At 44.4% G+C, this 16,182-nt stretch overlaps 2 protein-coding genes across 4 annotated transcripts in view; one reads left to right on the forward strand and one right to left on the reverse strand.

The window, feature by feature from the left end:
* slc7a14a (solute carrier family 7 member 14a) overlaps positions 1-6,169 on the forward strand; it is a 29,868-nt gene extending 23,699 nt beyond the window's left edge. For all 3 annotated transcript variants that reach the window (XM_076748121.1, XM_076748123.1, XM_076748122.1), the window contains exons 9-10: positions 71-307; positions 893-6,169. In XM_076748121.1, the coding sequence (XP_076604236.1) occupies positions 71-307; positions 893-1,191 (536 nt within the window). In that variant the 3' untranslated portion in view covers positions 1,192-6,169. The remainder of the gene's footprint in view (positions 1-70; positions 308-892) is intronic.
* Positions 6,170-8,689: 2,520 nt separating this feature from the next.
* On the reverse strand, positions 8,690-13,086 carry cldn11a (claudin 11a). Its single transcript, XM_076747838.1, has 3 exons — positions 12,558-13,086; positions 12,122-12,286; positions 8,690-10,178 (listed from the first exon to the last, which is right to left on the reverse strand). Exons 1-3 carry the CDS (start codon positions 12,781-12,783, stop codon positions 9,910-9,912), a joined length of 660 nt encoding a protein of 219 aa, XP_076603953.1. The 5' UTR covers positions 12,784-13,086; the 3' UTR covers positions 8,690-9,909.
* Positions 13,087-16,182: the final 3,096 nt, after the last annotated feature.

Below are 16,182 nucleotides of genomic sequence, written 5' to 3' on the forward strand. Positions count from 1 at the left end.
ATTCAGACAGGAAACTAGAGTTTAGTGGAACTATAAATTAAATCTCTCTGTCTTCTCTTCTCCTGTCCAGGGTCGAGCAGTATTGGGGAGGGTCACTGGTGGGCTTTGCTGCTATTAATCTTCTTTATCATCATCATCGCCCTGCTCATCATCATCATCCTCCAGCAGCCAGAGAACCCTAAGCGGCTGCCCTACATGGCGCCCTGTGTGCCCTTTGTTCCTGCTTCAGCCATGCTGGTCAACATCTACCTCATGCTTAAACTGTCTGCCATCACCTGGATACGATTTTCAATCTGGTGCATCGTGGGTAAGCGAGCGCCTCACTGAATGATTGGCTCAGAGGAGGTTTTTGTCTTTAATTGCCAGATTCTAAGACAGGATTTCTGTCATCCTGGGCAGATGGGAACTGACCGTGTTTTGATGTTAAAACAATGGAGCGATACATTTCATGACTCATCTCTTATTGGCTGGGTGAGACAGTAAAATCTGTCTCATTTACTCGCTTTGTTTGTTTTTTTTTTATAGAAGAGCGAGGAAGTCTCATCTCACTTTTACTTCCTGACTCGGGTGTATCTGCATGTGTCTGTGTGCTCTGACCAAGCCCTGTCACCTCTTTGTAGTTCTTACTGCTCCTGTAAAGTCAGGACTGCAGCAGGCAGGTGTCCAGCAGAGCTGTTTTTGTTCTCACACAAACACTGGCGGACATCTGTGTAGTTTTTTACGGTGTGAGTAGGATTGTCGTACTCTTCTGACTCACTCAGAGTGGGATGAATTGTTCTTAAGTTGACGGAGAGTTTACTCCAAATTGTTTTTGAGCTCTTAGAACAGCGCTGTAAGTTATATACAGAATGCACGTGCGTGTATATTGATATTTGTCTCGTGGTCCCTGCAGGTGTGCTCATCTACTTCGGCTATGGCATGTGGAATAGCACGCTGGAGATCACGGCCAGAGAGAACGAGGTGCACGCCTCCACCTACCAGCGCTACGATCAAGGCGTGGACGAAGGTTTCTGCGGCTTCGACGATGACTTCTACCCGCCTACTACCGATGCCTGGGGCGCGCCAGAGGCGGGGTCGGGGCTCACCCCACCCCCCGAGACGAAACCCGAAAGTGGTGGGACACCATCGAAAGGTGGAGGCAGGACCATTGCCAATCACGGCCTCGCGGAGGAGGATCCGATGGATTTCTGAAAGGACTGACTCTGTGTTACCCTGAATGTACTGCCTTGTCTGCTGCCTGGGGAGAGGGAGGGGAACAGTAGCGTGAGTGCATGAATGATAGCGTGCGTGGGTTTGTGTGTGTGTGTGTGTGTGTGCATGCCTGCATGTGTGTTTGTTTGTGTGTCTAATCCTTGGGCTAGATAGTTTCTTGGCAGTGGAACGCCTCCTCTTTCACCTTAACTCCACAGCGCTTGGCTCACACAGCAAATGTGGACGTCAAGGTCATGAGTGTCTCGTCACAGTCACTTGTTATTCACTTACCGGAGTCCACATCCCACGCACAGAAAGGCCACATAGAAAAGTGTAGACTCAGCGAGAGATAAAATGTAATGTGTCTCACTTTGCCGTGAAGCGTGATTCTGCACTGAGCAATCAGTTGGCTGTTAATATGTAGGAATGTACGGGATGCAGGAGAGGAGAGGGTGATGATCGAGGGGCAGATGAATCAGCACCTCTCTTCCTGTTTCAACACAGACAGACAGGAAATTTAGATGACCCCGAGCCAAACACAAGGTATTTCCTATGTGCAGGTCTTATTGTCTCCTCCCTTTGTTGTTCAGGACAACAAATGGGCTCAGAAACACCCAAAAAACGTTGGTAAACATCAAAAACTGCTGTAAATATTTCCCCTGACCCCTAACATCTAGCCCAAGGGATTCAGGACTGGACTGGGAAGAGGGTGTTGATGTTTTCTGTCACAAATAGTACTTGGACTTTGCTTGCAATAGTGCCTTCATCTACTGTATGTGTATGTGAGTTTCTGATTCTGTCTGTTTTCTACTTTAATTTTTGCCTGTGTGTGTGCGTGAGGGTGTCTGTGCAATCAAACTCCACCTTTTACATTCTCACGTCTGTGTGTGTAGATATAAAGTGTGTTCTTGGGGTTGTTTTACCGTGTGTGTGTGTGTGTGTGTGTGTGTGTGTGTAGGTATTTGTTTCGTTTTGTTCTTCCCGCTCCTTCCCCAGCACGAAGCTCAAAATCAATCCACCGGCATCAAAGCAGCTCATGGTGCAATACAACACATGCTCGTCAGCTCATCCGCGAACCCAAAAAGAGGAGAGAGTCGATGTCGTGACAGAAAGAGAGAACAGGTTGAATCCTAACTGACAACCTGCATGGTTTATTGTGATGAATGTCATATTGTCTGCTCAGTCTCTTCTGTGTGCTTTTCTCTCTGTCGATGCAGCTCCTGCTGGTTCCCGGGGTTGGGAAGGAACACATTTCAGTTCATTCAATGCAGGAAATGGCTTTTTCCTCACGTTTGTTGGTAACACAATTAGGGAACGTACGAAAAATGTTATAGAAGGAAGGAGCTCAGAAAATGGGTAGAGTTGAGAGTCTTTTTCTCACCCCAGATTTCTAGAATAACTGCAAGAAGAAAACATCAAATACAAAAATAATATGTGTAAACGCGTTTTGACCCACCTCCCTACACCAGTAGTTTTCATACAGTCCCTTAAATAGAAGGATTGTGTTGAAAACGAGTCTTACTTTCACATTGAGTGAACTGAAATCCATCTTTCTCCTCCCCTCCTTTGCTTTCTTACTCCCTCCTTCTTTCTTCTCCACTGTTTTTTTATCCTCTACTTCCACCACTCCTTGCTCTTCCTTTGCTCTTCTTCTTGATATTCATCAGGCCATGTGAGCGAGGGGCTGCGACTCTTGCAAAAGCCGGGATTGGTTTTCAATCAGGACGTGAAACGGCGATCTGTTCGGGGGCCTGTCGATCCATTAGCTCCTGTCTCACCTCAGGGTGTCTGCTATCGCTCTTCTGATTTGCCACCGGAGCATTTACTGCCCTCCCTGTGCTTCTGCTCCAACTCCCACACTGGTCTGAGTGAACCTCCCTGTTGCCCCTACCTCTTCACTTTTATGCATGTAGCTAGTGTTGAAGTCCCACTCTTTACATGTTACCTACACTGCTGCTGCACCCCGAAGAGATATTGTGAAAATCAATCAAATCATGGTCAGGTAGAGCCCAGTGCGTAGGACCTGAAAGCTAATGCTGCCAAGGCGAGGGGGTTGATTCCATACTAAGAATGTATGCACTCACGGCACTATAAGGAATTGTGGCATACACCAAATAGCATACTGTTGTTATGTTGAGGGTGGGGGCACTTCTACAATAGCTGCTGCTGTAGGCCCTGATTGTTGTCCTTGTACCGTTTCCTGTTGCCCCCTGTTGCTGCATCTGTCCCTTCCGGGGAAGCCTTATTTGTCTAATGCACTAAATCTAAGGATGCCACGCTAAACCCCCACCCTACCTCTGCTCCTCTCACATCTATCCACTCCCAGAGAGAAAAAAAAAACCTTTGCATTCATGTTGTAATAGGCCCCTTTGTGTCATCCAGTGACGTGATTGTGATACCCATCCCGAAAAAACACCCATATTGGATGATTCTGCAGCTCGCCATTGCAGAGTGTGGTGACATGAAGGTGTTGAAGTTGGGGATGTGGATGGGTGAGACCTGTTTGAGAGCCCATCAAAAACCAATCATTGAAATTTGAGTGCTATAGTGAGTTTACATTCTACAATTCAAAGCTGCACATGATCTATATTTTACAAGCTGATTCCAGTATTTCCAAACTCAATATATTTTAGTTTGACTCCCTTTAGTCCAACAAAGATGAAAAGATAATGAACTTAGTGTTTCCCCACCATAGCTGTACCCCTGGAGAAGGCTGTGAAGCAGCCTTCAGACCTTCATGTAGTGAAATAAAAATGACTTTCTTTCTGGGGTTGCAGTGCAGAGGAATCGGACTTATGACTTTGACAATTTTGGCACTTTTTTCGATAAACCAAGTCATTTGTTGTAGTTGCCTAACTTTAACCACAGTTCAACCACATGGAGGACGGGATTGTTCTCTGAATGTAGAATATGTTTGGCATGTAGCCTCTGGCCTCCGGGCAGTTGGGAGTGATGATAATAACCATACACATAGAATGATATTAACCACGTTGTACAGAAGGCGCGAGGCATGGATGCTGTAGAAACAGATACTTTAAAAAACTGTCGGCGTCGAACGTCATCTGAGCTCTTGCAGAATTGTCCAATATCAAGGTTCTGTCTGGTGATAGGATTGAGAAAAACAGCACATCCTGAAACATTTGCACACTCTGTCTCACACACAAAAAACGTGTATTCCACTGTATTACTATTCAGCCAAAATACCTTCCCCGTTAAGTTCACCTCCCAGCTCAGCCAAAAGAATCCAGCCGCTTTGCATTCATAGCTCAGCCAAAACAAGACGGTGAATTCGGGCGTCGCCATGCCTCTGACACTGGACTGTACAGTACTATATTATCTGCTCTGTGTGTATGCGTGAGTGCATGTACAGTATGTGTGTTTGAATGTGTGTTTGTGGTCTCTGCCTGCGCCTCAATGTGACCGTCTGGTGAATGTGTAGCATGCCCTCGTGCACGAGGCCCAGACTGTAAATGTTGTACTTGCATGTGGTGACTGATCGCAACGAGACATAATATAACACTAAACCAAACCAAACGCAGGCTTGGTTCTGATACCTGGGACCGTGGCCTCTGTGCTCTGAGGGGATTTAACAGGTGTATTACGACTGAATCGGCTTCAAAAGCATCATTGTTCGGCAGGCCTAGCAGTGAATTACACACTGTTATCGTTTCTATTCAGATTTAAACCCTTTCTTATGCTTTACAACTCAACATTGTGCTTCGTGAGAAATGAGCTAAAAGCAGATTATTTGCTGGATTCAATTCTCTCCTGTACCTCTAAGCCCGTGCAGTAATCTCCTCCCCAGGTATGAGAACCATGGCTCCGTTTGAAAAGGGAGTAGAACATGTAGCAAACATACGGGTGCGGGGACGACTCCCCTCACATCCTCCCTCAAACACTTACAGTATGCCTACTTCCTGTATATCCCTCTTCTCCACCACGACCTCTGCAAGCCAAAGTCCACAATCTTTGTTTACTTTTCACATACAGGAGACTGTAGTTTCTTCAACGTGAACACTTAAGACACAACAGAGCTAACGACTTTTCCCGGGGGTCTGCTAATAAGCTACTAACGTCCGTTTATCACAAGAGGACTGATTTTTTTTTTTTTTTTTTTTTCCTCCTCACGGTGACTTAAGTCAAACAGTGCAATGATCATTTTTAAAATCCTAGTTGCTAAGTATTCACTGAAAGATTGAAAGTATTAGTCTAGACTCCGTTGACTACAGCAGATCCGTTTGTCCAGTGTGGACAAGACGCAGTGAAAAAAGTACAACGCTGAGGGAGGAGTGAACTAAAGGAGAAGTATTTTTCTACAGCCGTCTCCCGTCCACAGGCCCTCCTCGGGTGGGTGTGCACAACAGAGCTGGGCGGAGTTGTCAGCCTTCACTTTGTGTGTTTTTGTTTAATCACAAGGAGGCCTGGGGAGAAACTGCTAAAAAATATATTTTTAACAACCGTAGTCTCTCTAGAATGATAAAGCTCATTTCTAAACCTTAATCCTTTCCTTTGAAGGGATTTTGAAATGGCTGCTGTAGACGTCAGTAGGATGGGAGAAGGTTTAGGAGTAAGATTACAACAGAAAACATGCAGAAACTATTTTAATACAATTCTATAAAGGGTAAACTATGAGCATAAACGAATAATGCCACTACTGCTTTTAAAGTCAGCTACTCTTTGTTTATTTTGTCTCGGAGAAGGCGCGCCATGTTCTTCCTGTGCTCTGTGTTCGCTGTGGCCAAGTGTCCAGTCAGTGTGTGTCGGACTTGTTGAGGTTGGCTTCTCTCGCAACTAGATATTCCTTTTCTTTTCTGTATATTTTGGCACAAAGCTGTATAATGTAGTTGTTTTTTATGTTAATTTTTTAATGGTTTCTTCCACATGTGAGGTTATTTTGCTCCTGGGTGCACTGTTTTTGCTGAGTTGTTGGTATTGCTTCCATGCAACAATGAAAGTTATTTATTGCAAATACCAAAAAGGCTCGCTCGTTTTTTTTGACTATTATAATGAACATTTACACATTTGAGAAAGATATGCACAATTATACACGACTACCCTGAGCTACTACGCACGGCTCCAGGGGTGGATGTACCAATAGAAGATTCTGACGGTGCCAACGTTGGAGGGAAGAAAGAGAACAAGCTATCAATAGCCAATAATATCGCACTATTCCACTGATCAACAGGTGGCAGTAACTGGTCAAGAGACACACCGAGGCAGCAACAAAGAAGAAGACTGCAAGCTGGTAAACATGGAAGTAAACAATGCAGGTTTCAAGACGTGATAGACCGCAAGGACACGCACAGTAAGACTAAACAAGAAAACTCCACAGGGCACCTTTAGCTTTGTTTGGCCATTAAACAAAAACTGCAAGTTAAGTACTGGATCTCTCTTGGCCAGTTCTGTCCGGTCAAACCAACGCCTGTAGGCCAACTCTCCTGCAAATGGTTGAACATCACCTAAAGGTACTCGCAGTGCAGTACTGTCGACTGGAAGTTCAAGGAAGTTTTAGTGTCTTTCACTCAGAATCAAAGAACAGGGGTCTCTATTGATTCTTTGAAACTCTGTGTAATCCATAAAGCAGGAATACCAACTCCTCCACCAGCAGTGTAGCTTTAATAAACCAGAGCTCAACTCAGCCACAGGACACACTGTGTTTTGATTCGAGGGTTTGACTCTCAGCCTCTCTCAACTCTAAAAACTCACCGTGTTACTGTATCTCTGTCATTATTTCTTCTCTCGCTACCCAGACAGAAACACACAAATGAGGGAAAAGAAGTTCATGGATGTTCTCAGGGTGTTGCTGAACGGCATCCTGGGAAATTAATCTGAAATTTCAGCTGTAGTAGAAATAGACAGTGAATACACGAGAAAAGAAAAATAAATACTTTATCGAAAGATAACGGCTGGAAAGGGCAGAAAATCACAGGGTTGGTGTGTGAGCAGAATTTTTCTTTGGCCTATTCAGCCTCCGTTAGCCAACAACAAACTTTTGTCGATAGATAGCGAAGTCTTAGCACGTAACACGAGCTAACACCAGTCTCTTTCAGCAATACAGGACAGCTTGGTTGCCCACGACCCTCCCACTGGCCTCCTGTGGACCGGATGGCTCTGTGCCTGGAACGGCATCACATTTCAGGGAATACACACACCGACATGATCGCGCACAAACACACACACAGACACACACACAGACACACACACACCTGCGCACACAAGCATGCCAGGAAAGACACATACACATAAACGCAGGATAAAGTGACAGAATGATGTGTAGAAATACAGCAACTCAGGCCGCAGTATTACAGTAAATCAGTTTACAGCCAGAGCAGATGGTTGTGTGTGTGTGTGTGTGTGTGTGTGTGTGTGTGTGTGTTTGAAGATAAGCTGAGGACAATGAGATTGCACATCTTGTTTCCAAAGTATCATGTAATATCTATGATATGACTCAGTGACCTTGATATGGACAGAGGAGCACACAGGCAGGCACACACTGGCCACAGTTATCCTCCTGTGTGCGTGTGTGTGAGCGTGTGTGTGTGTTTGGCAGCGTATCACCGATGTTGTGGGGACATAAATCTGTTTACGCACTCACTTTGTGGGGACTCGCCTTCCTTATGGGGACAAAATGCAAATTCCCACAATGTAAATTGTGAAACGTTAGGGTAAAGACTTGGGTTAAGGGTTAGGATAGATCTACAGGAAATGAATGTAAGTCAATGAAATGTCGTCTGAAGTGATGGAAACACTGTGTGTGCATGTGTGTGTGTGTGCGTGTGTGTGTGTGGTTGGCAGGGGAGGCTCGGTACAGCGTGTGGCTTTGACTGTCTTAGAGACAGACTTTTCTGAGCTGACCGACCTCAAGGTTACTGAGCCACATTACAGATGATACGTCAGTAACTTGTTTTCTCGTTGCCCTCAGCTTACATTCACAAGAGTATTGTCACACACGCACAAACACAACTGCAAACGTTTGTACTTCTATCCTTGTGAGGACCCTCAGCGACATAACACACTTCCTAGCTCCTAACCCCAACATTAACCAGCCCAAATAAATGCCGAACCCTCACTTAACCTTCATCTAAACCTAATTATAAACCAAGTCTTAACCCTAAAACAGCCCTTTGAAGGTCTGTCTGAAAGTGAGGACCAGCCTAATGTACGCACTTCCCAAAAATGTCCTCACTTCCATGGTCTAAACTCTAAAACTATCTGTACAAGTGCACACACACACTCACACAGACTCACAATAATCAGTTTGCTGTATATCAGCATGTCACAGTCAGCTTGTTCCAGGTACTGATTACTGTATATCACACACGCACACACACAGACACACACAGACACACACACAAACACGTCACATACTGCGTCCACTCCCTGTCTGCTGCGTTGTTTGTGTCAAATTTCAACATAACACCGAGATAGAGGAGAGAAGGCGATGTGGGATGAGAACATCTTATCAACTCACAGACTGGAAACAGAGGCGGCTTTAATCTTTTTGGCTTTATTGTAGAAAATCAAACTATAGGACATCAGTGAAACAATAAATAACCAGCTAATACTGTTTTTGTAGAGATCAGGGCTGGAAATATCAGGTTCCGTCTGTGCTCAGATCGCTTTTGAGATACTGAAGGTTCAAGTCATCACATTCCTTCTACAGAAGCTAATCTACATAATACTGATTTTTGTGAACAGGCTAATGAAACACTTTCAGCGACAGACCTTTTTGAGAGCTGCTCTCTACGAGGAAGATTTACTAAGATGTTTAATGGAAATACATAATAGCACAGTTACAGGATAAGCTGCTTTCTTTGTCACTCAGTTGTTATTCAAATGTAAAATAGGCGAGTTAGTCACGTAAAATTGTGTAATTTTGGATTATGGAATATTGTTATCAGATGAGTGAGTTATGGACAAAAGATTAAGGTTTTGTACTCTCTAATAAATTATTTTTGCCAAGTCAGTGCACATATTGTACTAAGACTCTATTACAGAACGTGACACTGCTGGCTAAAGCCCTCCCGTGAAATTTGTTCTGCATTGGAAAACAGTGCTCCGTTTTTTAATCAAGTCTGTCACTCAAGAGGCACATTCACTACAGAGTTGTACAATACTGTCAAAGAAATACCAATGTACATAAACAAAAGTTAATGAACACATTCAATCCCAAGCATAACACCGTCATGCCCCGCTCTTATCAAAGCAACAGATATTATACGATTTACAAAAACACATCGAAGGAAGACACTCGTGAGATTTCAAATCTAGGAGCGTCCAAATAGAAAAACAGAAGTAGCATAGAAGACCAATGTCTCAGTCTGCAAGGCCTCGGGTGATTAAGACCTCCAGCTGCTGTGCATGCAGCTTTCACAATTATGTAACTGTGGGGAGAGTCCACGCCACACCCAACATGAGGAGGCTATAAGATGAGCTCTGTGACACGAAAACAATCCATCTGCGAAAAAAGAGCTCCAACAAAAACAGCCTTTGTGTGTTTGGATGTGTCAATGTCTCTTTCATGTGTGCTCATTCAAGAATTTGTGTATATTTCTTGACAAACCAACATGAATGAGTGTGTTTATGTGTCTCTTCCAGTATAGGTTTGCATGTAACTGTGATTGCATGTGTTTGTGTGTGTTGGAGTGTGTGTGCACGTGTATATGTCTCTATATACAAACTTCAGTCCCCTACACATTCACCTGGGAGTCTTCCATCTCAGACGTGGGCGCTCTTGGCGTGATTGGTGGAGGAGGCTGCTGGCGGGTTGCCGCCTCCCTGTTTGGAATAGTAGAAACGATTGTTGTCCTGGTAGGAGCGAGATGAGGAGGAGGACTCCGAGGAGCAACAGGTAAGAATGGACCCGCCCAGCAGGGAGAAGATAGTGCCCACCCATCCAGTGTAGAGGGAGAAGCCGAACGACATGAGGCCGTGCTCCTGGTGAGCGCCGATGGGAAACCAGACCGTAGAAACTGTGCCACACAGCGCTGAGAAGAAACAGACAGAAAAATGGTCTAAAATGGGATCTAAAATGGTGCCTCGAAAGCAACACATACACACATATGAGTACTTTGAAAAAGACAGACTGATTCATGGTGTAATTAAATTGGGGATGCCAAATGTTGTGCTGATTATGGTACATACCCACATAGATTTTCACTACCACACAGCATTAGGGTAGAACGGGAAGTTCCATAATAAAATGGGATGCAAAATGGTGCAAATTACAGCAAAATCTACACATATACAAGTTAAATAAAAACAGACAGACGGAAAGTGAACTAAATTGGGGACGCAAAATGGTGCTGTTGACTTTAATAAATACACATAAATCAACTGTCCTAACAGAGGGCTTGCTTTGAATGACAAATCACATAGTAAAACTGGGGATGCAAAATGGTGCACATAAACACTGCCTACACACATACACTCTGGATCATCATCCTCATATTGTGGAGTTGCAAAGAGACCAAATAACAGACACTAAAATGCAATTAAACCAGGGATGCAAAATGGTGATGCTGAAAGCTCAAATTCTAAATCACTAAAACTAAGATAGGTGAACGGCTGAGTGCTGGCATAAGCACACAATACAGATCATTACCTTGCCAGTTACTGTGTAATACTAAAAGGTATTAAGAGTTGTTTTTCCCTCAAGTATCAGGACTTGGCTTGAATATGTACAGTCCTCACAGAACCATATATAATGGCACAGAGACACGTACATACAGTAGGTGCATGAATCAGGACCTAAAAATGGTTGGATGGAAAAGATATATTGAATTTTAATACTATAGTCTTTCAAAAGCAGAGGATGAATAGAGTGAGCATTTCAAAAATAGAGCCATCACAGTTATCTTTTGTTCCTCATACAGCAGACTGAAGAAAGAATGTGTACAATAATATTAGTTAGCAGCAAGATTTAATGGTGTTATATAAGCACAGCAGAGAGGCCTGATCTACGACTTACACAAACACCGAAATCCCTATACAGCTGACAGGGACACATCTAGTATATGTTGGATTTTTGCCAATATACACCTCATGCTAACGCAGGATAAATGTACTGTTTAACCACCGATGAAATCTGAATATGCTGCACTAGAATGAGCAATAACCGAATCCATGAATAATGTGTGGACTGAGGGTTTCCAAACCGATGCCTCAGAGGACACAGTTAACAGAAATGATTAAAGTTGGACTCGAACTAATTGTTGCTGAGACAGTTTTGCCGCCAGTATGGAGGCAATCATACGCAATATGGTGAGTGGATTTTTATTCTGCTGTGCAACAAGCATGCAAACTCACGGACTAATCCTCCCTGATGTGAAAGTATTCCTAGTGAGTCAAGATGTTTGTGAGCTGGGGATATGGCGCGTGTTGGAAATAGTTTGCTATGAAAGACACGAGCAGTGGAAAAGTCCAGTGATGGAGACAGGTGTTAAAATTTCATGTGAAGGACACAGGCATTGGAAAATCCTGCAGCACCAGTCAAATATTTATAAGCACAGTAAACTGGGCAATTCAGGGAGTGAGTTTCCATGTGGTTCAGGACAAAGGCAGGGTGTGGATGAGAGTAGGTGGAGGAGAGGAATGTGATGGGATGCAGGGGGAAGGGTTCAATGGAACAGGAACATATAAGCATGTGTGAGTGTGTGTGTGTGTGTGTGTGTGTGTGCATATGTGTGCACCCCAGGGAGGAAGACACTCATATCCAACATCCTCTGCTCTCAGCAGCTTGTAAGCATTTGACGTGGGGTTACAAGAGTTCACGGTCAGGAGGGCTGGAAGGGATCTTGGTGTGTGCATGTGAGCTCAAAACAATTTGACCTGCTCTGATTTACCGTGTAATTTCTCTGACTGACATTCAGTCTTTGTCCACTAAATCATTCTGGTCGCATCCTCACTGTGAACGAGTTGAGTGTCTTACCGACTATGAGTATAAGAACTCCTCCCAGGATGGTGCGTTTGTTCTTGGAGCTCTGGGGTTCATTGCCAAGGCTGATGCAGGGCATGGACATGAGGAGCATTCCCACCGCCGGGAGACCCAGGATTGAACCTGTGATCATCAGGGCACGAGTCGTCTGGATGTAGGCTACAGAAACAGATATGAAACACACATGATATTACTGCCAAAAAATAAGAATAACAGAAAACTCCGTCACTGAATGAAGCTGGTGTAAGTGTTTCTCTTGGATAGTAAGGATGAAGAACTGTGTCGAGAGGAAGTGGTGGAAATAACATAAAATAACATACTGTCCACACATTTCATAAAATCAGCTTAGAAAACAGAATTAACCTGAATATTTCTAAGCAAATATAACCACAGTGGTGCTGCAGGGATGTGTACACAGAACAGTATCTACCTGGCAGGTCCAGGATCTGCGTTAGGGAGACGCAGTGGTACAGTCCTGTGGAGATGACACAGTCCGCCCAGGGTCCCTTGGCTCCCAGCTCATCCATCTTCTTGCAGGTGTTCAAACCGTATTTACACATATTCACCCAGTCATTGGTGGATGTCGCGATCACGATGCCCAGCCAGCCGAGGCAGCTGATGAGAAAGCCGCTCAGCTGAAGACACGAGTTCGCCATGGCGCAAAATGTGCGTAAAGACCGCTTGTCCCGAATTCAGAGTTAGAAACTTTAAAACTAAAGTTGAGCGTGATTTGCAAAATGAAGCAAAATGTGGAATAAGAACTTCAGAACCGATATTCCACCATACAAGTTAATCCAGTGTTAAAGTTTACTTTCCCTCGTACTTCAGTAATCCCATCAATTGAGCTGCGTTGCGCACTTCAAAAGAATGAAGCTCTCGCATCATCGTAGGTTTTATAGGGGAAAGTTGCAAATAGGAAAAAAAAAAAAAACTACTCTAAAACTGACAACCAATCAGATACTTAGGAATGGACAAAAATGCTTTTTTAAAAAACGGGAGACAACACACCCCACTTCCAGTGCCTTTCAAGGCAGTTGGTGCGCACTGCCCCCGGAGCATTGACTGACCCAGTGGAGGATGAACTGGGACCTGCCAAAATGTAACAAGAAATCTGCTGCCACCTACTGGCCACATTGTGTTTCTTACTATCAGTATCACATAGTATCCAACAGAAAACCTTCTCTGGATCTCCAAGCAAGCCCTCCTGAATGGAGTGGGGGGGAGTATTTGATAAAAGCAGAACGTTTGACTACAGCTATCTGATCTATAAAAATGCATCATCATTTAAAAATTTGAGCACATGTATACTGAATTTTAATGTTAAATCTTAATCTACATTGTAACTACTAACTATAACTGTCAGATAAATGTAATGGAGTAAGCAAAATATGTGTGTTTGCCCTAAAATGTAGTGAAGTTGAGGAAAAAAGAAGCATAAATTGGGAACAAGGGTTATGGATTTGTTTTAAAAGGTCAGAGGCCAAAGAGGAAGGAAATCACTGCTGTAAGGTTCACAAACAACACCAGGCAACAGTTGCACTTGCTCAAGACTAGTTATGACTGAGTCTATATAGTATGTAGACTAGATGACAAACCCATGACGAAATGCTGTTACTCTGCACCTCCCTGAATCTGACTTCTGGAAACACCGCTCTGTACTCCGCACTACCAACAGAGGGCGATGTCGCACAGCAAAGGGCCACAGTTGACATTCAGGTGTTGTTCATATAGGACGTCGTGTTTCCTTCCGCCTGTCCTTGCTGGATGGAGTTAAGTAAGTCCTCCATCACTCACATCAGTCCAGCGACGTGGCGGCAGCATAACAATCAGCCCGAGAGGAAGACGGAGACAGACAGAGACGCTTCAGACAGTCCCACAAGGTCACGGACTGTAATGGCGCGTTTGGCCCACTTCTTCCTCTCATGCTCTGCCAATTGCTCTTGTGTCTTTTCTGTGCGTCTGGTCCCATAGAAAACAATGTTTACACTGCCTTTTTATGACATGTGACTCAGATTGGGTCTGTTATGAATATGTAAACATAACTCGACATGTAATCTGGCATTTTCCTGCCTGTTTTGTTTATATTCAGAAAGACAATATTCATCTGAAATTTCTGGTCATTGCAATTTGCTTGGAGTTTCTGCAATTTTTCACTTCAGTGGTCGTATCCCAGCAGTATCACCTTACTAAATCTAACGTGGGTTGCATGTTTTTGTAAAATCCCACCAGCTGCACTGGCTAGAAAAAAAACACTAAGGAAAGGAAAACCTACAATGAATCAGCGGGACGAAAAGCTGGTGGAAAAACAAAAGTTGCAGCCAGCACTTTTGTGGTAATGGCACATGTATCTTGTTAATACATGCTCAATATTTCCTGCCAACCCGGTGTTCCTGCTTCAAAGTGAAAACCTCCCACTGAAGATAATCAATTATGGCTTTTAGTGTGGATCGGTTGCTGGAGGTATTGAGTTATAGTCATTCAGTGTAGCTTTGTTATGTTTTAGAAAAGACTCCACCACAAGTTGTTCTAAATCAATATTTAGGCTTAATACTTCTTCTTTTTTTTTTTTCTTCTTTGCTGCTTTCTTGACAGCAGATGAGCTGCTTAGATGGAGTGCTGCAGGCACTTACTGGAGTTTAGGCAATTAGAAAGCTCTGATACGCAACGTGCAAGCCTCTGACTGTGACACTGCTCTGTCCGCCCTCTAGCCTTCAGACCAGCTCCAGCTCCGGCACGGATGACTATTATCTGTCTTTCTGCGGTCATCGCAGATGGCTGCACTTTTCTGAGGGTTCGGCTTGTGTCTGCAGTTTATTCATGTACGCATGCGGCTGTGTTGGCTGTCAACAGAGTAGAAAAAAAAAAAAACAACAAATGCGGGCAAAAACTGACTTCTTTGTATCATGACCTGGTTTGGAGCTTCAGCCACACAGTGAGATTCTGTGTCTGTGTGTTTGTGTGTGTGTGTGTGTGTGTGTGTGTGTGTGTGTGTGTGTGTGTCACATCTAGGGTGAGACTGGTAAGATACGAACACATTATAGATCACCGGGGTAAGTAGTGTGAGCCAGTCAGCCATGTAAACAGACAGTGTTACACTTCATCTCTCCCACCATTACTCTGTATCTCATTCATATATCTCTCTCTCTTTCCCTGCAACCTCTATCACTCACCCCTCTAATAAAGTTGTCTGCTCAGATAGATAGAACGACGGAGAGAGAGATGCAAGGAGCAGAATCAAAGGCAGAGGGAGTGAATGAGTGTGCGAGCACAAAGGTGGAATCAAATTGAGAGAGAAAGTCATGAGAAGTGGCGTGAGCGTGAGCGGGGCATATCCCACCATGATTCCCAGAGCAGTTTGTCTGATACAGGAGGAGTGAGGCGGCAAGGGAATGGGAATATTATGCTAATGGGTCGAGGTTTGCAGCGGCGACACTGACATAGAGGGATGATGGGATTTTAGCTCTCCTGGGGAGGGAAAGAAGGGGCGGCAGTGCAAGTAGGCTGTGTGTGTGTGTGTGTGTGTGTGTCCACGTGTGTTGCTCACTTTGTGGGGACATCTAGTTACACAGTCACATTGTGGGAACTCACTTTCCTTATGGGGACAAAATGCAAGTTCCCATAATGTGTACCATTAAATTTTTTAAGTAGTCCATCCAAAAGTGATGGAAACACGACTGCATGTGTGTGTGTGTGTGTGTGTGTGTGTGGTGGGTAGATGGGGCATCTTAACACAGCGGAAAGTTCGGAGCACAGTGCAGCAGGAGGGTGAGGAAGCACGGCGGAGTGACTCCCATCCTACCCTTCATGCTGTCAGAGCCGTCAGTCTGGCAATCGAAAGAGATGATGTGCAACGGCACACCTCTTTGTCTCGGCGAAGCAGGACCAGCGGTCCAGTTCAGAGGTGGAGGTGCGGTCGAAGAGAATGAGTTATGAGCGGGGAGGTGAAGAGGAGCAATGATTAAGTGATTGGAGGAAGAAGGGAACCTTTTCAGGCCAGCCCACTGTGATGGAGTGGCAGCCATATTGGATGAGTCATCCCGGCTGAGGGGGAATGA

The sequence above is a fragment of the Chaetodon auriga genome, chromosome 14 (assembly GCF_051107435.1).
Source record: "Chaetodon auriga isolate fChaAug3 chromosome 14, fChaAug3.hap1, whole genome shotgun sequence".
In the NCBI taxonomy this organism is placed as follows: Eukaryota; Metazoa; Chordata; class Actinopteri; order Chaetodontiformes; family Chaetodontidae; genus Chaetodon; species Chaetodon auriga.